The 23,454-nt window shown below is 44.2% G+C and overlaps 1 protein-coding gene across 1 annotated transcript; it reads left to right on the top strand.

The window, feature by feature from the left end:
- Positions 1-16,293: 16,293 nt before the first annotated feature.
- CCN3 (cellular communication network factor 3) lies at positions 16,294-23,102 on the top strand. Its single transcript, XM_075415645.1, has 5 exons — positions 16,294-16,384; positions 16,484-16,715; positions 16,894-17,145; positions 19,033-19,241; positions 21,935-23,102. Exons 1-5 carry the CDS (start codon positions 16,316-16,318, stop codon positions 22,229-22,231), a joined length of 1,059 nt encoding a protein of 352 aa, XP_075271760.1. The 5' UTR covers positions 16,294-16,315; the 3' UTR covers positions 22,232-23,102.
- The last annotated feature ends 352 nt before the right edge of the window (positions 23,103-23,454 follow it).

The following is a 23,454-nucleotide window of genomic DNA, read 5'->3' as shown; positions in this document are numbered from 1 at the left end:
TTTGAAACCTAGAACGTGAGGACCTCAAAACCACTGGTCTTTCCTGGTATTCCGGGTTTTGGAAATCATATGGGAAAAATGAGAAACTAATATAATTAAAAAGAAAAATATTTTCCCCAATAACTGCATGCGACAGGAGCAATTTCAGCATGGTATATTCATATTTTTGCTGTTGGGATGGTTAAAAACTGGCAGTTGTTATAAAACAGGATACTTAAAAGCTAGTTCAGTTTTAAGTCAATACAGCTTCATCAAGATTCTGCGACATGAAAAGCAGGTTCTTCAATTTTGCAGAAAGATTTTGTCTTGTATGAAATCAAGCACTGTTGTTTTATAAAGCTATAAAAATATTCGAGCCATCACACCCTTTGTGTGAGAAAAAAGCGTATTTTTACTTGGAGAAAAAAAAAACCCAGTGTTTTTGGGCTCTACTCAATGCAGAATCAAAAAGTGAGCTGACAGAATAGAACTAAGACACTGATCACATAATTGCATAACATTATCATATAAAAATTCTGCAAACAAATGAATATTTATGGGAAATTCTGTCTCTTGTTCCTGGAATTGCTAGGTAGCTGGGCAGCCAGGGCACTAGCACCTCCGGGACAGTGAAAACACTCAGGTGAATCTAGTTTCAGATCACTGCATACATTTAAAGAAAGCCACGCAACATCCATGTCTGCTAGATTTGGGGAGGTGGACACAAGTTACCAAGGCTTCTGCCCTAAAACCTAGCCCTAATTTACCACCCCACACCTTGACTTTCATCACATTATAGCAAAGCCAAGCAAAATAAGATATCATCTGAAGTACAAGAGATATCAGAGTACACTTCGAAGTAGATTTGTGACACCTAACTCAGTCTAAGGAGGGCTTTTATTCAACAAATTATATGAACCTTACATACTAACCTTGTATTGCATTGAGTATATATTAGGACTAGAATTCTGTGTCCTCCAGTATCTTATCTTTGTCTCCAAATGCAAGTTCACCTTGTTTCGGTCAGGTAACAAGGCATCTTTATTAACAAAAAGCATCTTCTCAGTATAGTGAATTGCTGAAATCTAGGCAGGCAGTTTTAGGCTTTGCCTGCACTGCTTTACTCCCTGACTGCCTTGTCTGCTCTAATTGTTTCTTCAAGCTTGCTTTCTAGATGATAAAGACCAAGAAAGCCAAGAGGGATTATATTCAGCAAAATATGATAGTAAGAAAAATCTCCCTGAGGAGATCAAGTGATGTTATAGCAGGTTAACGCTTCAGCTGGTGGGTTGCTTATATGAACCTTGGATCTCTGAAGCCTAGTGGAGCTTGTCAGCTTTCCACCCGCATCTCAGTACAGAAACATCTGCATGAAATAAATAGCATTGGGCTTACTCACTATGAACACACAGCGATGAACACTCACACACCTCCTTTCTCATGTCCATGGCTGAAAGTGGAGCTGAAGTGTGAAACAGATTAAGCAAGCCACTGGTTCTGAGCCACTCTGGGGAGCTGGTTTTCAATCCTTCCACAAGACTAACTCCTTACTAGTTGATGATGAGATGTTTCTCATTCATATTTAACATGTTCTAAGCTGTTTTAATACCTCGGTTTTAAAGATTTTAATAGTTTGTATTAAAAGACAAGAATGCACAGAAAATTTACAAAAGAAGCTTCTTCCCCTTCCTTTATTATTACTAAAAGTCATAATCTGAATGTTCTTGAATAATCACTGTATCAGAGAGAGTACAGAGTTTTCACTGCTACTCAACCCATACACTTAGCTCCTTCACTGCCTCCAACAGCTGTGATCCTTGGTCTCTGTTCTGATACTGCTAGGCACGATACCATTTATTATAACAGTATCTGTGATGTGGTTATGTGTTCGGTAGATGCTGAACCAGCGGTTTGTCTACATTGCAAAATGATATATTCCTTCATAATCATTACAATCAGCTAAGCAAGACCATCAGACATGACCAAAACTTAGTTTTTAATTGTATCTGCTTATCATACTTAAACCAGTTAATGCTTGTGTTTTTCTATTAAACATTAACAGTCTAAAAACGACTACACATTTTTCTTCCAAACTGCTGCTCCATTAAGTCTTTTACAAGTAATCTGTTTAATTGTCAGTAGAATCCTTATTTACTAGAGAATACATTTTAGTTATTAATTGGATTGTTAATTTTAAAATGTAAGCTTTACATAATCTAGGCTACTGGTTTTTATACCACCTGGCACTACCTTTCCACTTACTCGCTGGAACTAGTGCTATCTCTTCAGCAAATGTGTTAGAGCCTAGTTTGACCATTTTTGACAAAGTTTTCAGAAAAAGTATCATCTTCTTAAAATGCTGTCAGTTTCTTTCTGTTCACAAGACAGGCTTTAAAAGTTTCATTTAGACTTTCTATTAAAAACGGACACTCTTATGTGTATACTAAAAGTCCTGAATTACATTAACAGATGATGTAATCAGATTACTCAGATGAAAATATTGTAAGTCAAAAAAAATGAATCAGAGTAGAAAAGCAAGAAATCATTACACAGGGAAGCGACCATATAGTTTTCTCTAAAAGAAGAAAAGAAAATAGATCATCTACACAACAAAGACCTCGCATTTCTTTAAAACAAGCCAATATTGCTGACACAATGTTTGAATGAACAATATTTGGATGGTGCAGTACACAATTTTTTTATCTTACACTATGAAACCTGGAGTGATAAATGCATCAGTTTAAGAATGCCTTGCAGATAATATTTAGCATGATCGTAGGTACTATAACTTCTGCTTTCAGTTTACAGTAATATTTATTAAAAACATAATATAATTATTAATTAATAATTGTCGTATGTACCCTATTGGTGAATTACTTCTGTCAAGCACAAAATTTTAAAATTTGCTTTACTGAACTTTCTAAGATGCTAGTATTAGCCTCCAGTTTCATCATGACTATTTTGGAGCTTAGGTTTGAATGCCATCACAGCCGATTAAAAAGTTGCCTTATTCTTTTTATTCAACATATGTCTCTTTTTCTGCCTGTATTTCTATAACTTCTCTTTTCCTTTCTCCTGGTTTGTCCCTGACCTCCTTTTATTTCTGTTTCCAGTTTATAAAAATTTTCCTCTCTTCTTGGCAAGAGGAACAAACTTGCGGCCTAGAGACTTCAGGACCTACTTCTGTAGCCATGGATTTCACATACCTAGCCTGCTGTGTGCGCAGCATTTCAACTGAAGAGCTGTACTGAAGCAAATATTTCTGGAAATTTTTATGAACTGAAAGAGCTTTACAGGCATGTGTAATTGCCTGGCGTTGGTACTGAAGGATGAATGGGCGTCGGTAGGCAGGACACACCACCGGCCTCTGCCAGCCTTGTTAACACCTACATGAGCTGCTGCAGAGATTAAAAAGCAGAGCGATCAGATGCACAGAAACGGATCAGGGCACAGCTCTTCTTTACTGTCCTCCCTTCCTCTCCCCTCCTCTTTTCTTCAGACTGCCGCACAGGAAAATTCAGTTGTGCACAGATGGAAAGCAGCCTGGAAGAAGGTGGCTTTTCCTCTCATTAAACAAACACAGGAATGGCTATTTGTTGACCAAATGTTTCAGTCTTCGTCACTAGGCAGAGGTTTCTTAACTCCGGGTCAGCAGTGTTCACAGCATGCCGGTGCTAGACTACAGTAATCACGCAACTACACTTGCTCCACATGAAGACTTCACATACTGAAGCCCGAGTATCAGCTGTGAACATACCCTGTTCTCTGCTGCATTCAACTACAATTCCCTCCTGTTTTCATCCTTCACTTTTCACCCTTGCAGCTCCTGTAATATTTTGGCTTTCTTCTGGATTTATGTTTGTTGAAGAACCATCGTTCACCAAAGTCAGTAGATACCAAGGACAAACAGTATCATCCATTAGCGGATCTGAAGTTCCACATTTTTCTAAGAGTAAGGAAATCTGCATTCAGATCACTGTAGCGATAACTACATCCCTACGGATCAAGTTCGGAATTACTATTTCATTGTGGCTGTGGGATGGTACAGAAAGCTGTTGCTGACAATCTGGTTTGACAGATTGGGTGGGATTTTCCATTCTTGGATCTTGTGACTCCATCTACACTTTGGAGTCCTGAATTTCTTCCAACAAAACTGCCACAGGATGTCCAGTACAGTACATGTCATGGGTCTAAGATCTTCAATCCAGTCTCGCCTAGTACAGATGTACGAAGTCATCAGATTAGTGTCTTGCTAATATTTATTTGGAGATTTCCTCCTTTTTTTGCCTGCAATCTAGATTTATTCATAATCTGGCCATAAAAAGCCCATCACCGAAACTCAGAATGGGATTCCTGTTCTGCAGTTTTCTAAGCGTGGTTTTCACACCACCATAAAAGTTCTAGCTGCTTTGTATATTACATGAATAGTCATGAGACTTTTTCAATGTGGCAGAAAGATATGATTATAGTGCAAATGTCCATGAAATCAAATGTGTATGAATACTAATGCAGGATGCTCCAGCTCTCTGTAAATTTTCTTGTCAATACTTCACACAAATGTTCAAAAATCGTGAAACAGGAGGTAACGTGTCAGTAATGAAAATTCATGCACATCATTTTCTGCAATATCAGGAATGCTTTTCAATCTCTTTCAGCAGCTGTGCTGACTCTCAGTAGATAATGGCTGGTGACACTTCCAGCACACCACAAAATTTGCCATATGCAGTAACACTTTACAAGACCTCACATTCATATTTGCTTAACATTTGCTTTTATTTATAGCTATCTGTTAACAAACTCATTCAGCAAATGGGATGATGTTCGATTTCTAACTGGATTTGGGGCCTAGATCTGGCGAAGTGACTTAGAGGAATTCATGTATGTGCTGGTTTTGGCTGGGATAGAGTTTATTTTTTTCATAGTAGCTAGTATAGGGCTATGTTCTAAATACCTGCCTGTCGATGGGAAGAAGTGAGTGAATTCATTGTTTTGTTTTATTTGCCTGTGTGGCTTTTGCTTTACCTATTAAACTGTGTTTATCTCAACTTTCTCACTTTTACCCTTCCAATTCTCTCCCCCATCCCACTGGGGGGAATGAGTGAGCTGTTGTGTGGTCCTCAGCTGCCAGCCAGGATTAAACCACAATGATGTGCAATGGGACATGTGCATCTCTAAAAAATGTTGAGGTTGTAGTGTTCCAAAACAGATGGATTTGTGTGTCTAGCACTAAGTCTGTTATAAGATACCAATTTCTTTCAAGGCTAGAAATTGCTAAATTCTCCCAAGACCCAGCATTATGTGCCAGACCAGGTGGCTACACCTGTACAGCCCTTTCACCTTGGTAAGTTCCCTCCAGTACTCTCTCCAGCTTTGGCAGAAGCAGCAGTCTGAAGTTAGAAACACTGCCCTGGATCTTCTTGTCTCACCACCTCTAGAACTGAAGTTAGAAAATAACCAGCTGGGTTGAAATTGTTCTCCATCCTCTTTGCAGCTGCTCCCCAGCTGTACCAGCTGCAGTGGTGTCTGGTCCATGCTGCGAGGTCGAGCCCTGCCCAGGAACTGAGCTTCCCACCCAGGAGCTCCTGCATGCCTACCAAACCTCTTCTTTCAAGAGAAGACTAAAAAGTAATCCCAAATTTTACCCATGGACTTCTGGATCTTCTATCCATTCCTCAAAATCAGTAATGTTTACAGAGCAATTGACTGTCCTGCTAACCACGGTGAATATTTGCACTGAGTTTATTTCGAATTTAGAAATATATGTATCAGCAAGTACATACATCCCAAGGAAAAAGCACTTGGAAAAAAAAAGTTTTTTGAATTCATATCCAGCTTCCGTTTCCACAAACGGGAAAACAGAAGGAGACTGTCTTGGAAGCTTTTAGAGGAACCAAAGAAAGGAAAATGGGAAAAGGGAATGAACTGTGTTAAAACAGTCTCTATAAACAAGCCCCTGACTCTGATTTAGAAAAAATGGCATGCTGGTCTTAAGAGACTTTTTCTGCTCTATGAATTTCAGTAGGAAAACCTAGATAAAATTTAGAGAGACACAGAAAAAAGCCTGAATGGATCGTTTACAAGGAATATTCAAAGTACTAAATTATTTGAGCTTGGCTAAACAATGACACAATAACATTTTCAGTCCACGAGTATTTTTAAACTTTATTTTTAAATGTTGTTTTTACAATGAGGCAGCTTATAAGTGAAGCGACTATGTGGACCACTCCTTTTAATACAGTATCTCCCTGGCAACCAGACCAGCAAAAACAGAAGGGGAGATCAGATGACCAATTGCTTCTTCCATCTCTCATGTCTTTGATTTCCTTGCTAGATGGCTGATAAAGCGCTCGGACTCTGTGACTCCTCTGGCCAGGCGAAGCTCAACTCAGTATGTTTCCTTTGGCGAGAATCAGCAGATGCAGTTAGATGGTATGCTGTGCTGATATCATATGGCTGTCTAAAGGAGAAAAAATCTCTTTGGAGTGCCAGCAGTAAAGGCTTGGCTATCACAAGATGACCAAAATTTCCCTGTTTCCTTAGGAGTAATTTTAAGCCCTAACTTACGGAAACAGCAAGGAGATTTTTGGGAAGATCAGATGATTGGTCCAGGAACTATGGCTGGGAACAGTTCCCTGGAAGGGCGTCCAGCTTGCCAGCCCAAGATGTGTTACTCGGGGACAACGCAGGAACTCAGAACTGACGATGGAGAAAATGCAGATGTATTACTGACTGAGATTAACGACAGATGCTCAAAGTTATGTGTCTGAACAGAAATGTATGGTCTTCAAAATTATTCCAGCTAGAAGAAGGGACACCTCATGCCAGGTATGTCCCTGATACAACCCTCTTTATGTGTACTCAATGTCCCTGCCCTCCTCACTCTGCGACGGGATGGCTGTCAGGATGTCTATGAGCAAAAGCTAGTTTTAACATTAAAAACTGTAAATGGTAAGAATTGCTTCTGAGACTGCCTCTACACCTGTGGCACAAAGCAACAACAGAGATTATAGACAGCACTCATGCTAAGAGGGTCCAATTTAGTTGTACTTCATTTCTTTTCCTTGCCTCACACTCTCAGGAGTTTACAGTTTCTAATCCAGAGCTTTCTCAATTTAAAATCTCTTGAACTGCTTATTCCCAGGCCACACTGTAAGCTTTTGTTTATTCTCCCAAGCTTTTTCTTTTTCAGTTATGGCCGGAAAAGAATATGACAAAAGCATATTGGAAAATGAGATGAAAACTATAAAATATGTTTTCATTCCTTATGGACAGATTATTCAGCACTTGGCAGAGACCATCGAGGATATGGGAAACAGGCACAAAGGACAGCCCTAAATCATGCCATTTGGTAACAACACTTGCTCGGAAACTTCACAAACTGTCAGTTAGCTGAATCAGTAACTCATTAACCATACCGCTTGCTCTCGGACATGCCCTGAAGAATAGCTGTTCTTCAGAGAGGAAAAAAAGCTGGGGAAACCCCAATCTGCTGAAGTAACTTTCTGATTGCAGAACACCCATTTTACCACCACCAAGTTCTTCAAACTGCCAGCTTCTTCTTCCAGCCCTTACTCACACAGGTATTCTTATTCTCAAAAGTAATCTGAGAGGCAACCATTTAGTAGCTGTTTCATCCAGGAAGATCAAAGAAAACCCAAAATGTTCCACATGGCTTGTCCATGTGCCTCTCTTACTGAAGCTTTTGAAATAGAAGTTAGGTGACATGTTCCTCAAGGACCTTATTGGCCCTCTGCACCAAAGTCACAGAATCACAGAATGGTAGGGGTTGGAAGGGACCTCTGGGGATCATCTAGTCCAACCCCCCTGCCAAAGCAGGGTCACCTACAGCAGGCTGCACAGGACCTTGTCCAGGAGGGTCTTGTATATCTCCAGAGAAGGAGACACCACAACCCCTCTGGGCAACCTGTTCCAGTGCTCCATCACCCTCAGAATGAAGAAGTTCTTCCTCATGTTCAGATGGAACTTCCTATGCTTCGGTTTGTTCCCATTGCCTCTTGTCCTGTCACTGGTCACCACTGAAAAGAGTCTGGCCCCAACTTCTTGACACTCACCCTTAAGATATTTATAGGCATTTATGAGGTCCCCTCTCAGCCTTTTCTAAAACGAGTTTCACTCAGTGAATAAAGAAAGGAAAACTTCCCCACTCTGCCTATCCATTATCATCTCATACAGTAAAAAGGACCCAACTCAGATGCTCAGTAATGTCAGTCTGGTAATTTCAGGTACAAACTATAATTACACATTTAGGGTTAATAAAATTTAAAATCAAATTAAATAAGCAAAAAACCCTAACTCATTTCTTTTGAGAGCAAATATTAATGACCCTTTTGTGGCACAAGTCTCATCCCTTTGCTTCCCAACGCAGCAGAAGTCAGTCCTACAGAACATGGATACATGTTACTGCGTATACACAGCTACTGCCGCCCTGAACAGGAGCAGGCATCCACACCAAATCCCAGGGCGTGCAACACTTACCTTCACATTTCTTGTATAAAAACATCATCTTGGTGGTCTGCAGCAGCCATCCTGCCCTCTGTAAAACAGTAGTTATGTTTTATGGCCATAGGGGTACAGAGAATCCCAGGGGGTGAAAAATTCAAAGCTAGTTAGTGTGTAGGGGTAGCTGCTCTAAAGAATGACAGTCCTAAGTAGCATGGACATGAGTTGTTCCTACCCTACTGTTCTTACTAATCTTAACAGTATGGATACCATGTTGGTGCTTCTTCGCTGTCTTTTCTAAAAATCTCAGCCCACAGGAAACCACAGCAAACACTTCCACCTGCACTCTTCTGACTACAAAGCGCAAATGTTCTTGCTGCCCACCATAGCTTTTTAGACATTAGAACCAATTACACAGAGAAAATAGTAATAGAAGCTTGCTTAGAAACCTATAATTCCTCTGTTAATGTTCCTCAAAATAACAAACCCATATCTAGCAACTTCACCTGGTGACTTGTGCTGTAAGTATTCCAGCAGGCCCTGTAGCTGAAATCGGCCTGAAGGAATGAAATCGGTAGAACTCGTTTGGTGGAACATGCAGATTGGAGCGAACTGGAACATCTCATTAATTTCTTTTGAGTCAAAAGTAATGATGCAGCTTCCCATCGCCACATAATTCATTTTGCTATATTCTAAATGATGTTTCCATTTTAAATTAAATGCTGTTTCATTCCAACATTTTCTTCTATTGTATGTAAAAATATTGTTTTTTTAAACCCTCTAAAATATTTTGCTTCCAACAGATTTTTTCCAAATTTCTCATTTGCTAAAACTGCTCTCTTTTGGATGACACAGGAGGCATATCTCAAAAAAAATAAAATCCAAATCACTGTCACTTGCACAACTCTTAATTATCACAAAACTGACAGTATCATTGCATAGACTTAATAGAATTTTAAAACATGTACAAAATAAAAAGCACAGGAACTCATCTATTGGCAAAAGGATAATTAATTTTTAATCTCAACTCAAAAACATAACCATGATTAAGTTCTGATAGTATTGCCATTAAAAATAATTACACCTTACATTCTACTTAAAATAATGACACAGTTATCAATGTTAATCATTGACCAAACCAGTTACTTTCCTGGAATATCCATCTTTCAGCTGAAGCAGAATGCCTTCTGAAGAGAGCGGTCACTGGGTTCAGAGCATGCACTAGTGGGGAAAATTGACTGGCCTGGTTTACTCGGCAAGGGCATACATGACCATATCGATCTCCAGTGGCAAGCAATATTTTTATCACCCCTATCGTGACATATGCAACAGGATTACCAGTAAGCTGTTTCAGCATGAACAGATCTTTTCAGAAACAGATTGTCTTAGTCATGGTGAACTACTATTGCACCTTTGACGATTCTCAAGCGGACTAGCCTTTTTGGGTTCAGGAACAGGTTGGATGAGGCTTTGAGCAACCTGGTCTAGTGGAAGGTGTTCCTGCCCATGGCAGGGGAGTTGGAACGAGATGATCGATAAGGTCCCTTCCAACCCAAACCATTCTATTGATTCTATGATTCTATGACCATTTTCCTTCTCAGAATCTTTCTAGTGGGGTACTCAGGGTATCTTCTGGGTATTGATGCTATCCACTTCATCCTGGTGAGAAGGATATATATATCAAAATATAGAACCTCTTCTATGAACACCACTCTGCTGCCTGATGGGATCAGGCACCCTACTATGAATAGCAAACACTGAGTCTTGATCCAAAGCTGCCGGGACTATTCGCAAAGTTGCATAGACCTTCACAGGAAACAATCTTCTCATCTTTTCTCAATACCTTAATGAAAAATAAAACAGTTCATTAACACTGACATCAGACATAATGTCGCCAGCATCTGAGTCTCATATTTGTAGTTCAGGTACTATTTTCAAGATTAATCACACTGTTCATCAATATTAAAGCCCTAAACGTTCAGGATGAACTCAGAAGCCCAGTTAAATGTTTGTGTCTGGATTAGCTCTTCTTGTAGCATCTAGGGAAGTCAAGGAGGCAGAAGGCTAAACCTCATGAAGCTAAACAGCAACCTCAGAACTCCACAGTACTTATAGACTAGTCACGTAAGCAGAGACAAATGCAGGAGAGTCCACCTGAACCTTGGACAGATCTCTTCTGAACCACAATGACTGTGGGACATACCTCAGAACATGCTGTAGTCAGGGAGGGTGGATGTGAATGGCTCAGGCTAGGTGAGAATGACCACCAGGGTGACCCTAAATATTAGTTTAGGTACCCAGTCATCCAAGGGAGCACCACAATTCACACCTCACAAGTTGTCTTCCATCATCTCTACCATCTCAGACAGATAGGACTGTTTAGTTATAGCCATTTCATCTCTGGCTGAAGAACCTCTTACGCTGCTACTGTATGTTGAGGGAGGAAGCAATGCAGTTTGCTACCAAGTCTGACGGCTTGCTATTAATATGTCAATGTGTATGGAAAGCTGATAATATCACTGATACAATGAGTTTACTGGGGTGTTTATATAATTTTTATTTGTTCTATATTTAGGTCATGTGCAACATTAACAGCCCTAAAAGATATCAGGAATTTACAGCTGTCATCTAGGCTGAGAAAGACTAGCTAAAAATACAAAATGACAATATTTTCAAGAAAAATATTGTGATTTGTGAGGTAGACTACCAGAGAAGGCATACATTTATGAGACAGTGCAGGGCAAGGGATAAATCATCCACCTTACACTTGTATTGGTAAGAAATGGTAGGACAAAAGAGCAGAAAGAGAAGTATGTGGTATTTATGACAATTTTACTCTGTAAAGATTGCATCACTTCCCATACACAAAGAATGGAAGAGAATTCTGTGGGGGTGCTTTTTGTGAAGCAATGGCCTTCACAGGAGGCTGGCTTTAAACAGAAGAATGTTGCCATGAATGCTTGCATTTTTGTAGTGCTTGATACGTACCTACACACCTCTGGATAGCAATAGTATCAGCAAATAGAAACTCTCTAAAAGACAGTTTTATTTGTAATCTCTGCTTCTAGTCTTTTAGAATCATAGAATCATTAAGGTTGGAAAACACCTCTAAGATCATCAAGTCCAACCATCAGCCCAACACCACCATGCCTGCTAAACAATATCCCGAAGTGCCACATCTACAAGTTTTTTAAATGCCTCCAGGGATGAGGACTCCACCACAGAATCACAGAATCACAGAATCGCAGAATGGTAGGGGTTGGAAGGGACCTCTGTGGGTAATCTAGTCCAACCCCCCTGCCGAAGCAGGGTCACCTACAGCAGGCTGCACAGGACCTTGTCCAGGCGGGTCTTGAATATGTCCAGAGAAGGAGACTCCACAACCTCCCTGGGCAGCCTGTTCCAGTGCTCCGTCACCCTCAGAGGGAAGAAGTTCTTCCTCATGTTCAGACGGAACTTCCTGTGCCTCAGTTTGTGCCCATTGCCCCTTGTCCTGTCACTGGGCACCACTGAAAAGAGCTTGGCCCCACCTCCCTGGGTAGCCTGTTCCAATGCCTGACCACTCTTTCAGTAAAGAAATTTTTCCTAATATCCAATCTAAACCTCCCCTGACGCAACTTGAGGCCACTGCCTCTCATCCTATCGCTAGTTACTTGGGAGAAGAGACCAACACCTGCCTCACTATAACCTCCTTTCAGGTAGCTGTAAAGAGCAATAAGGTCCCCCCTCAGCCTCCTCTTCTCCAAGCTAAACAGCCCCAGCTCCCTCAGCCACTCCTCATAAGACTTGTTCTCTAGACCCCTCACCAGCCTCATTGCCCTTCTCTGGACACCCTCCAGCACCTCAATGTCCTTCTTGTAGTGAGGGGCCCAAAACTGAACACAGTACTCCAGGTGTGGCCTCACCATTGCCGAGTACAGGGGCACGATCACCTCCCTACTCCTGCTGGCCACACTGTTCCTGCTGGAAGCCAGGATTCCGTTGACCTTCTTGGCCACCTGGTCACACTGCTGGCTCATGTTCAGCTGGCTGTTGACCAACACCCCAAGATCCTTTTCCGCCGGGCAGCTTTCCAGGCGCTCCTCCCCAAGCCTGCAGCATTGGATGGGGTTGCTGTGACCGAAGTGCAGGACCTGGCACTTGGCCTTGTTGAAACTCATACAGTTGGCCTCAGCCCATCGATCCAGCCTGTCCACACCCCTCTGCAGAGACTTCCTACCCTCAAGCAGGTCAACATTTCTGCTCAACTTGGTGTCATCTGCAAACTTACTGAGGTAGCACTCCATCTCCTCAGTTTAGGTAGAGCTTTGGTGGTAAAACATACATAACCCTTCTGGTGGTGTGGAATTAAACAGGATGGGTTAAAGTGACACATTTAGGCCTAAGTTGCTAGCTCTGCACAGGTGAAGATCTAAATAAAGATCATGTCCAGACAGCCATGCCAGAGATTTAGCCCAAGGCAGACTTCTGGAAATCCAGAGTGAGAAATCTTTGACTGTAAAGGCTGATATTGGCCCATGTAGGAGCTCATACCAGCTGCTGCACAAAGTACAAAGCTGCATCCCTTCCAAAAAGAAAAGGTATCTGAAAAGCACTTGGTGTCCTGACAGTGCTTAAGTGCAGCATGAGAAACGTTACCTGGCTTCCTTACGCATTCACAGCAACTCGAAGCTGAATTTTAAAGCTAAGATTTGAGAACACTTCAGTGTTTGTTCTCCTGCACAGCCCCTAGTTAGCCTTTTATATACCTATACAGGTTATGTCCCTAATGGTCAGAAATTACAGATTACTGACGTGTTTTCCTCTTACTGGCTACCATGCAACACTTTCCTTGCCTGTGACCCTGGTGCAGGAAAGCCCTTAAGAATGTTCTTAATCCTGGGACTCTGCTGCTAGACTCTGTCCCTGAACTCACCCCTCTTGACGCTGTTCTCTGACTGTGTCTTCCTGCAGAGTGAAGAGCAGAGGTTAATTTCTTTACATGTTAGGAGGGATTACTCTTTGCAACAGCTAGAGCCAAAGCGGCGACCCAAACAGTAACTCACTTAAATACAGTTCTTTAAAAAAAGCAAACCCAGAGAAACTAAAATATTTATTTGTACCTACTAATTTTATATTATGAATAAATGCCATTCATTGTCATCTGAGCCAGAAGGTAACTCCTCCACCTGATCATTATTTTACTCTGTGTGGAGTAACAATGGGTACTTTCATATGATAAGAAAAGTATGTTACCCTTTAAAAAGGTGTAAAACAAGTACAGACAAAAAGATTCACTGTTAAGAAGATGAAGTAGCGTCCTAGAACTGGTAGTTCCAATGGATTCCAAACTATGCATGCTTTGGAGGGACTGAAATGCCTAGGAAAAGGTATTTGGCCCTATTGCACTAAACTGCTGCATCACCTCACTTCCGTAACTGGTATTTGATAAATAAACAGGGACTTAACAAATTTATTAAATGCATGTAAACCAGTTATTTTTTCCAAATTAAGTATGCTAGTAAATATTCTCTTTGTGTCTTTGATTCTCTCTGCAATTTTATGTGATGAAACCTTTTGTGTAGACGAGAAGATTGTTCAGAGTGGTGTGAAGCAATCTCATTGAAAGGGAATGTAACTCTCAGTGGCTCTGAACGATTACTGGCATTGAAAACCTCATCAGATTCACATACGGAGGGACAGGCAAAAACAGATCTTGTATGTGTCCCTCTGGCTGACAGTCCTGCTCCTGGGAAAACTACAGGAGCAGCCTTCCTTGTCTTTAGCAAATCTTAACACCTGGCCAAGAGCATTGGTCATTCTGTTCACAAGCAAGGTACTGTAAAAAGTGACTGTGCACTGACTGCCTAAATAACAGGCAAGGGGCAAAGAAGCAAGCGGGGAAAAAGAAAAAAGGAGATAAGGAAAGTGAAATGACCTGGAAGGCAGTGGATGACTGAAACAACCTCAAGCCCATGCCCAAGCTGCTAATAAGATTTGAACAACCCAAGGTTCCCCTTGCCTGGTTTTGCTGTTTGTGAATGAGAAAACAAAGGGCCAATATGTGACCAGAGATAACGTGTTTCTGCACTGGTGAAGCCTGCTTTGGCTAGAATGACAGGCTGCTCCAGAAACCCCGCTGTTGCCACTCAGTATCAAGAAAGGAATGGTGACTTTGATCCAAAACAAAACTCTCATCCAGTGATTTCTGGTTTTGTGCTGAGTATTGCTTTGGCTTAGAGCTACAGCAGCCTTGTAAATTCATAAGCACCACTTGTGTCATGTCTTAAGCTGAAAAGGCATCTTGTTTTCACTAGTCTGTCTACAGCTTTTGTTTATTTTTCAAATATTTTCTCTTTAACAAGCCACAACAGAATCCAGTGTGTATTATCTGCCCCAGACAACCGGGTCTAGAGAATATCTGTATCCTAGCAAGACCCGAGAAAGCCTGCCTTGGGCAGAAGGCAACTCCTGACAATTAAAACCCGTTAACAGATTTAGTCTCCCTTACAGAATCACACAGAATCACAGACTGGTAGGGGTTGGAAGAGGCCTCTGTGGGTCATCTAGTCCAACCCTCCTGCCAAAGCAGGGTCACCTACAGCAGGCTGCACAGGACCTTGTCCAGGCGGGTCTTGAATATCTCCAGAGAAAGAGACTCCACAACCTCCCTGGGCAGCCTGTTCCAGTGCTCCATCACCCTCACAGGGAAGAAGTTCTTCCTCATATTCAGACGGAACTTCCTCTGCTTCAGTTTGTGCCCATTGCCCCTTGTCCTGTCACTGGGCACCACTGAAAAGAGTCTGGTCCCATCCTCCTGACACCTACCCTTCAGATATTTATAGGCATGTATTAGGTCCCCTCTCAGCTTTCTCTTCTTCAGGCTAAACAAGCCCAGCTCCCTCAGCCTTTCCTCGTAGGAGAGATGCTCCAGTCCCCTCACCATCCTCGTAGCCCTCCGCTGGACTCTCTGCAGTAGCTCCTCATCTTTCTTGAAGTGGGGAGCCCAGAAGTGGACACACTACTCCAGACGGGGCCTCACCAGGGCAGAGTAGAGGGGAAGGAGAACCTCCCTCAACCTGCTGGCCACACTCTTCTGTATGCACCCCAGGATGACATTGGCCTTCTTGGCAACCAGGGCACACCTCTGGCTCATCGTCAACTTGTCATCCACCAAACACTTGCCCTAAATCGGTCCTGCACACACTAAAATAACTGCACAGTGCAGAGCGCTGCAGTTACTTCTCCAAAGCATTCCTGAGGCCTGGCACGCTGGCTCTGCACCTCCTGCGGCTGCAGACGCCATGCCAGCACTGGGGAACCCGTCGCCATTTCCAGTCACGGCGTGGCACAGAGCACGTCTCCCAACAGCCGCCACGCTCGCACCCCTCCGGTAACGAGCGGACTTGGGGCTGAGGAGTTTCCTGAGGCGCACAAGTCAGCCCCACGACCCCTTCTCTTCGCGGGGTCCATCTGTGGCCTCCACAATGCCCGCAGAGCTCGAGCGGCCGCACGCCGGGGTCAGACGCGGTGCAGTCCTGAGGGCAGCTGGCGCCTGGGGCAGCCGGGCTCCAGCGCCAGCCCTGCCCAGCCCCGCGGGCCCTGCCCGGGACGCCTCCGGGGAGAGGGCTCCCGCCTGCGCCGCCCGGAGCCGGGCAGGGCAGCGGGGCAGCGGCCCGGCGCCGCCGGGACAGGTGGCGGGAGGAGCGGGGGAGCGGAGCGCCCGGCCCGGCTCCAGCTCCCCGCCTCCGGCCGGCGCTGCCCGCCGCGGGGCGGGCGGGGGGGACGGGGGACGGGGGGTGGCGGAGGGGGGGTCCCCAACGGCCTCTATATAAGCGGCCGCAATGGCTCTGCCGGCAGAGCCGAGCGGCGCGGCGGGGCGGCGGCGGCCGGGACCATGGCGACGGGCGGCGGGCAGGGCCTGCCCTCCCTGCTGCTCCTCCTCCTCCTCCTCCGGCTCTGCGAGGCAAGTGCGGGGCGCCCGGCCCTGCCGGCGGGCAGGGGGGGAGCCGGCGGCAGGGCCGGCGCCGTGACCCGGCCCTCGGGGCCCGCTTTCTCCCCGCAGGCGAGCGGCCGGGAGCCGGCGTGTCCCCGTCCCTGCGCCGGGCGCTGCCCGGCCGAGCCTCCGCGCTGCGCCCCGGGGGTGCCCGCAGTGCTGGACGGCTGCTCCTGCTGCCTGGTGTGCGCCCGGCAGCGCGGCGAGAGCTGCTCCCCGCTGCTGCCCTGCGACGAGAGCGGCGGCCTCTACTGCGACCGCGGCCCCGAGGACGGCGGCGGGGCCGCCGGCATCTGCATGGGTAGGTGGCGGCGGGCCGGGGGCACCGGGGAGAGCCGAGCCGGGCCGGGCCGGGCCGGGCTGGGCCCCGCCGCCGCGCCCGCTGCAGGGTGTCGCGGTCCCGCTCTGCTCCCGGGGGGCGGCGGGGAGGGGGCCCGGTGCCCTCCGTCCGGGTGAAGAGCGTTCGCGTCTCTCCCTAGCGCTGGAGGGAGACAACTGCGTGTTCGACGGGATGATCTACCGCAGCGGGGAGACCTTCCAGCCCAGCTGCAAGTACCAGTGCACCTGCCGAGACGGGCAGATCGGCTGCCTGCCCCGCTGCAACCTGGACCTGCTACTCCCCGGGCCCGACTGCCCCTTCCCCAGGAAGATCGAAGTCCCTGGAGAGTGCTGTGAGAAGTGGATCTGTGACCCGAAAGACGAAGTGATTTTGGGAGGTTTCGCTATGGCCGGTGAGGAATCGAAAATTCATTATCTCAGGCGTTGTGAGGAGGAGGAGGTGATATCATACTGGAAATACCTGTGGGGCTGCCAAATCTGAGACACGTTGCTTTCCCTGGTCGTTTTTTTCTGGTCTTTTTTCTCCCCTAGAGTCACCAGTAAGTATACCAGTGGTTAAGAATAAAGGCAGAGCTCGATAGGTGAAAGAAAGATATTCGGAAGATGAATGCGCATAGCAGTTTTAAAAGGTAGTTAACTGGAGTTAGCTTCCAGTTCTGAAATTGCTGTTTATCTGGTACAGCGTAGTTCTGTGAGTGGAATAGGCCAGGGGCAAGCTCATAATCCTCCAGACATACCCCCCCCCCCCCCCAAAATCAAAGTTCCAGTCTCACTAGTTGCTCTGCAAGGATATGTTACATCATAAATAGGATTCTGACAGCTTTGTCTGCAAGAGGCTTTTTTTTCCACTTAAATTCCCCAGCTATTGCAAGTGGTCAGCATGGTAGCTAAAATGCTGACAGATTCCTGCCTGTTTGTGCTAGAGCTCTCATCATTTTTGTTGGCATCAAAAGCATTACAAAGTGCTTGGAGGAGCAGTGGTTATAAACACAGTCAGTGGATCTGAAAAAAATCCCATTCCAAAACACAGAACTCATAAAGTGCTTTCATAGCATACATAGCATTCCCCTCCCCTTCCCCCCCCCCCCATTTTCTTGTTTTCTTATTGGATTATGTCTGCATCCCCTTTAAATTAGACTATTAGTTCAACGTGAATTTTCACAAGCGACTTCTACTGAGAGCTGAGGGCACTGCGTTCTCTTCCAGTCACTGCTCTTTGTGGTCTTAAGCAGTTAGTTATGCTGAAACTCAGCTAATCCGTTTGAAAAACAAGTAAGGAAGGATCCAGGGAGAAAAGCTCTAATAACTTCTTGAAGTGCTATGAAGTGTCAGTTGTAAGGCAAGTAAGATACAAGCAAAAAGCTTGACACCTTTCTACTGTTTTTCCTTTTCTTTGATTTGTTCGACAGTGAAGGCTAATCCATAAAATGCCTGTGGATGGATTATCTGCATTCTTTCTAGCAATGGCCATCCCTCTTGGGAGGCCACCTTTCTGGAGCTTTACCACGAAAAAGGCAAAAATGCTGTTGTAGAGGAGCTGAAGAGCAAGAGCTGTGACGGACGGCTCAGTCGTGGTGCCTCATTCTGTTTACTCCTGTGATAATGGCTGAGCCAGACTGTACAGTTAGCAATATTTGCATAATCCATCTTAACACTGCCATGAGGGCAGGATGATGATCAGAGTTGGCTGCGGCTTTGAGTAGCTGGGATAACTCCTGGAAATTACTTCCTCGCTCCCTCCCTCTCTCCCTCCCTCCCTCCCCACCATCACCCTGGCTATAATCTGTCAATAATTGACAAGAGCAGGTGACTTTATGACTCTCTGTGTAAAGGACTTTACTTCCATGCTGTTTATGAGTTTAGATAAATCATTCAGCCTCTCTCAAATCATATCTAATGTAAATATTTTTTATGACGTAGCCTTAGAACAGATTTGTGATGTATTTCTATTGAAAAGAATGAGGAGCAAGGAGTTATTAGAGTTCTAAACTGGTTAAAAAATTGGCAATAATTCTTCCAGCTGCGGACTTGAATGAACTGAATCTAAATGCTTTGCTGATTACACTGATACACACCTTTCTGTTATTTTTAGATGTACGGAGTTGCCATACAGAGCTCCTAAAAAGGCAGCTTTTAAACTTCCCAAATCCTGTCAAAAGTGTGGATTTGGACCTTTTTTTGTCTCATGTGCTTCTTCCCAGATGTGGTAGAGTTCAGTTAGGACTGGGTTTTCACCTGAGTTTTTCTTGTGATAATGTTCGGTGGGGTTTTGTCTCCAGCCTACAGACAAGAGGCCACGCTCGGGATCGATGTGTCGGATTCAAGTGCCAATTGTATTGAGCAGACAACAGAATGGAGTGCTTGTTCCAGAAGCTGTGGAATGGGCTTTTCCACCCGTGTTACCAACAGAAATCAACGGTGTGAGATGGTGAAGCAGACGCGGCTTTGCATGATAAGACCTTGTGAAAATGAAGAATCATCTGATAAGGTATGCTACAGGGAGTGGCACGGGAGCAGGGTTTCTCCAGCTGTAATTCCGAGGTTACAATATTATGTTCTGGAGTACTCCAGATGCAAGTGTATGTAAATACACCTTTTAGTGTAGGTGCAGCAAGCCTGGTGTTTTTGGAAAGCATTAGACTTGTCATGTTTGCTCAGCAACTTTGTGCTGCACCTCCAGCAGGTTGAGGGAGATGATGCTTCACTCTGGTGAGACCCCACCTGGAGTCCTGTGTCCAGCTCTGGAGCCTTCAGCACAGGAAAGACATGGACCTGTTGGAATGTATCTGGAGGAGGGACACAAAAATGGTCAGGGGGCTGGAGCACCTCTGCTGTGAGGAAAGGCTGAGAGAATTAGGGCTGTTCAGCTTGGAGAAAACAAGGCTCTGAGGAGACCTTACTGCAGCCTTCCAGCACTTGAAGGGGGCAGATAAGAAAGATGGGCGCGGATGGACTTTTTAGCAGGGCCTGTATTGATAGGACAAGGACTCACAGAATCAGAATCATCAAGGTTGGAAAAGACCTCCAAGATCATGAAGTCCAGCCATCAACCCAACACCAGCATGCCTGCTAAACCATGTCCTGAAGTGCCACATCTACACTTTTTTTGAACCCTTCCAGGGGTGGTGACTCAACCACCTCCCTGGGCAGCCTGTTCCAATGCCTGACCACTCTTTCAGTAAAGAAATTTTTCCTAACAGCCAATCTGAAACTCCCCTGACGCAACTTGAGGCCATTGCCTCTCATCCTATCACTAGTTACTTGGGAGAAGAGACCAACACCCGCCTCACTACAACCTCCTTGCAGGTAGTTGTAGAAAGCAATAAGGTCTCCCTTCAGCCTCCTCTTCTCCAGACTAAACAGCCCCAGCTCCCTCAGCTGCTCCTAAGCTGCTACGTAAGACTTGATCTCTAGATCCTTCACCAGCCTCGTTGCCCTTCTCTGGACACCCTCCAGCACCTCAATGTCCTTCTTGTAGTGAGGGGCCCAAAACCGAACACAATACTCAAGGTGCAGCCTCACCAGTGCCGAGTACAGGGGCACGATCACCTCCCTACTCCTGCTGGCCACACTATTCCTACTAGAAGCCAGGATGCTGTTGGTCTTCTTGGCCACCTGGGCACAATGCTGGCTCACGTTTGGCTGTTGACCAGCACTCCAAGGTTCTTTTCTGCTGGACAGCTTTCCAACCACTCTTCCCCAAGAAATAAGGCAGAAATTTTTTACGATGAGGGTGATGAAACACTGGGCCAGGGTGCCCAGAGAGGTGGTAGATGCCCCATCCCTGGAAACATTCAAGGTTAAGTTGGACAGAGCTCTGAGCAACCGGACTGAGTTGAAGATGTCCCTGCTCATTGTAGGGAGGTTGGACTACATGAAATTTGAAGGTCTCTTCCAACGCAAACCATTCTAATATTCCATGATTCTATGATGATTTGAGCCATTCCAAACTGATCAGATGTATTCCACGTGCAGACTATTTTGACAGCTCATGCAGTCTTAACTTCTCACACAAATGCAGTTGTACTACCTGTATGTATACTTCAGAGCTCCTCCAATCGTACAGAATGGATATGTCAGATTTCTGGTCTGTTGAGCATCTGGAACTGCAGAGAAATGTGTGAAATCCTGCAAAATCTGCTTGAGTAAATTAAACCTTTTCTTAATCCTTACGATGCTTTTTCCAAAAGCAGATCCAGCACTGACACTTCAGGTGCAATAAATGTGTGTCTAAGGGAGATGACATTTTTGCTGCTTCTACACATTATACAAGTGTTACTGTCAGGGAGAAGAACATAGCTAGGTGAGAGGACCATCACTTTCTGTAATGTTCTGAGTGTTGGAAACCATTGTTAAGGCCTTTGCTGAATACTCTGTGCACTTTTAAATGCTGTGTTTTGAAAAGGATATGAAACATTTAGGAAGAGTTGGGGAGACTTACAAGAATGAGCAGAGGTCTAGAAAGCATGTTCTGCTAGGGAAAAATTGACTGAACTGAACTTACTCCAAACGCAAGAGAATGGAGATGTGTTCTCATAAGTGTGTTCAGAAATTGCAGCCCGTTCGGAGTCCATGGAGGATACAACAAGAAGTGGTGAGTTTAGGCTGCATAAAAATGAAGACGTGAGTGAAAACCTTCCAAGCAGTAACAGTGAATCGTTAGGACTGTCTGGGGCAGATGTGGAGTCTCTGTCACCAAACACTCCCAAGGACAAATTAGAAAACCGTTAAGAATAACATGGATAAAGCCTTGGAGCTCAAGAAGGAGCAGTGACTTTTGAGGTTCGTTTTAGCCCTCTGGTTTTTTTTTGCTGAGTCTTGTCCTGTAACTTGTTTGTTTGATTTCCTGATTCTCTGATGGAACTGCATTAGCCTGAGAAGTTTCCCAGCAGAGTATAGTTTCATGGTGAATGTTGGTTTGGCTTGTCTCAGGTGACAAGAATGGACTTTAATTATTTGTCATTTGTCACTGGCCTAATAACACGCTGGTGTGAAAAAGCAGATCTTGAAGGAGTTACCGGTAAGTAACTATTGAACCAGCTGCAGAATTTTACTGGTGTAGAACAGGCAAAGATGACAAATTTACGTTTTCAGAGTAGACCTATAGTCTTGCATGTCAATTTTTAATTGCTTTCTGTCATATGCAATAATACATCTAACAGCTGTTCGTTTTTCTCTTAGAAAGGGAAGAAATGTATCCGAACAAAGAAGTCCCTGAAAGCGGTTCGCTTTGAATACAAGAACTGCAGCAGTGTGCAGACATACAAACCTCGTTACTGTGGGCTCTGCAGTGACGGCCGATGCTGTACCCCACACAACACCAAAACCATCCAGGTTGAGTTCCGCTGCCCTCAGGGCAAAGTCCTAAAAAAGCCAATGATGTTGATCAACACCTGTGTCTGTCATAATAACTGTCCTCAGAGTAACAATGCTTTCTTCCAGCCATTAGATCCGACGTCTAGTGAAGCAAAAATATGAAAAGCATAAATTAGGTAGCACAAAAGGTATAAATAGTTTATACAAAACTTGACCCACAATCAGGTGAATGTAACAAATGTATATGTAAAATATCTACCATGTTTTTCAGAACAGTCTAGGCGCTTCTTTTTTTCCTGTAGTTTATTAAATACCTCATTTTACATTTTCCCACTCCAAATGTCTTATATTCACTTGAAGGAAATTTTGTGCCTAGGACAGAGCCTTCTTTTTTTCTTGACGGTGGCATAAAGATTGCAAAGCGAACAGCTAGACTTTCTCCTTGAGTTAAGGGGATCATGCCACAAGCTCTTTAAGAATAAATGGATTCCTTGGGGAATGCATGATACCATATCACATAAGCTTCCAGGTTCTTAACTTCACTTTGCATAAGGCATATAAACACTTAAGCAGTGTTCTTTTTCCATTCTAATAAAACTCTGTTTCTGATGACAGTAAAAATCTTACTGATGAAAGTGTTGCATTCTTGTGTCATATAAAATACCTGCTGTCTGTACCTCCGACTTTCTGTGAGGATTAAGTTTGCACGTAGCCCCAGAAATGGCATAAGTAAGATCTCATATCCTGAAGCATAGCAGATGGATAGCTGACAGCAATTAAATTTCTCTTTGGTAACTTCACTAGCAGACTAATCCAAAACCCATTGAAATCAGCATCTTAGGAGGACTTGGTTCTAACCAATGTGTCTGTAGGTACAACTATTTGGATGCAAAAATAAAATTTCTGTAAATTCCTCTAAAGCATGAACTGTATCATAAGGTGCTTCATTTCTTAGAAAGGTGTGTATGTAAATAGAAACTGTATATATTGTAATATAACTTTACTAAGTAAATAAACTTTATGTGATTCAAAATATTTTTTCCTAGAGTTGTTTTTCTTAAACTACCAACTTTCAACAGCTAAAAGCAATGAGAAGAGGAAAGGTCTGCAGACTTCTAAGATGAAAAGACCCCATCTTGTGATGTTCTTGGTGTACCTCATTGTAATCACTGCCCTAACAGATGTGCAGTGTCTTGGTGCAGGAAAGAATGATTAGTTTGTCAGGCACACATCAAAAGGGAGGTTACTTTTGGAGTAAGTTAGCCGAGGAGATAGGATAATGTAAATAAAGTTAGGTTTGGGTGCAGTGTGCCCTGAAACATGGTGGTGGGGTAGAATAATTATGTGATCTAGAGTTTGGGTTTGGGTCTGAAGTACTAATGAAG

The sequence above is a fragment of the Opisthocomus hoazin genome, chromosome 3, assembly GCF_030867145.1.
Source record: "Opisthocomus hoazin isolate bOpiHoa1 chromosome 3, bOpiHoa1.hap1, whole genome shotgun sequence".
Taxonomy (NCBI): domain Eukaryota; kingdom Metazoa; phylum Chordata; class Aves; order Opisthocomiformes; family Opisthocomidae; genus Opisthocomus; species Opisthocomus hoazin.
Note: the sequence above shows the minus strand (reverse complement) of the source record. Positions and strands in the feature narration are given on the sequence as shown.

Coding starts and splice junctions, on each gene's coding strand:
- CCN3 (XM_075415645.1), top strand. CDS start 16,316: ATGGCGACGGGCGGCGGGCAGGGCCTGCCCTCCCTGCTGCTCCTCCTC. Junction 16,716..16,893: donor GGCCGCCGGCATCTGCATGG/GTAGGTGGCGGC, acceptor GTCTCTCCCTAG/CGCTGGAGGGAGACAACTGC. Junction 17,146..19,032: donor GGGAGGTTTCGCTATGGCCG/GTGAGGAATCGA, acceptor TTTTGTCTCCAG/CCTACAGACAAGAGGCCACG.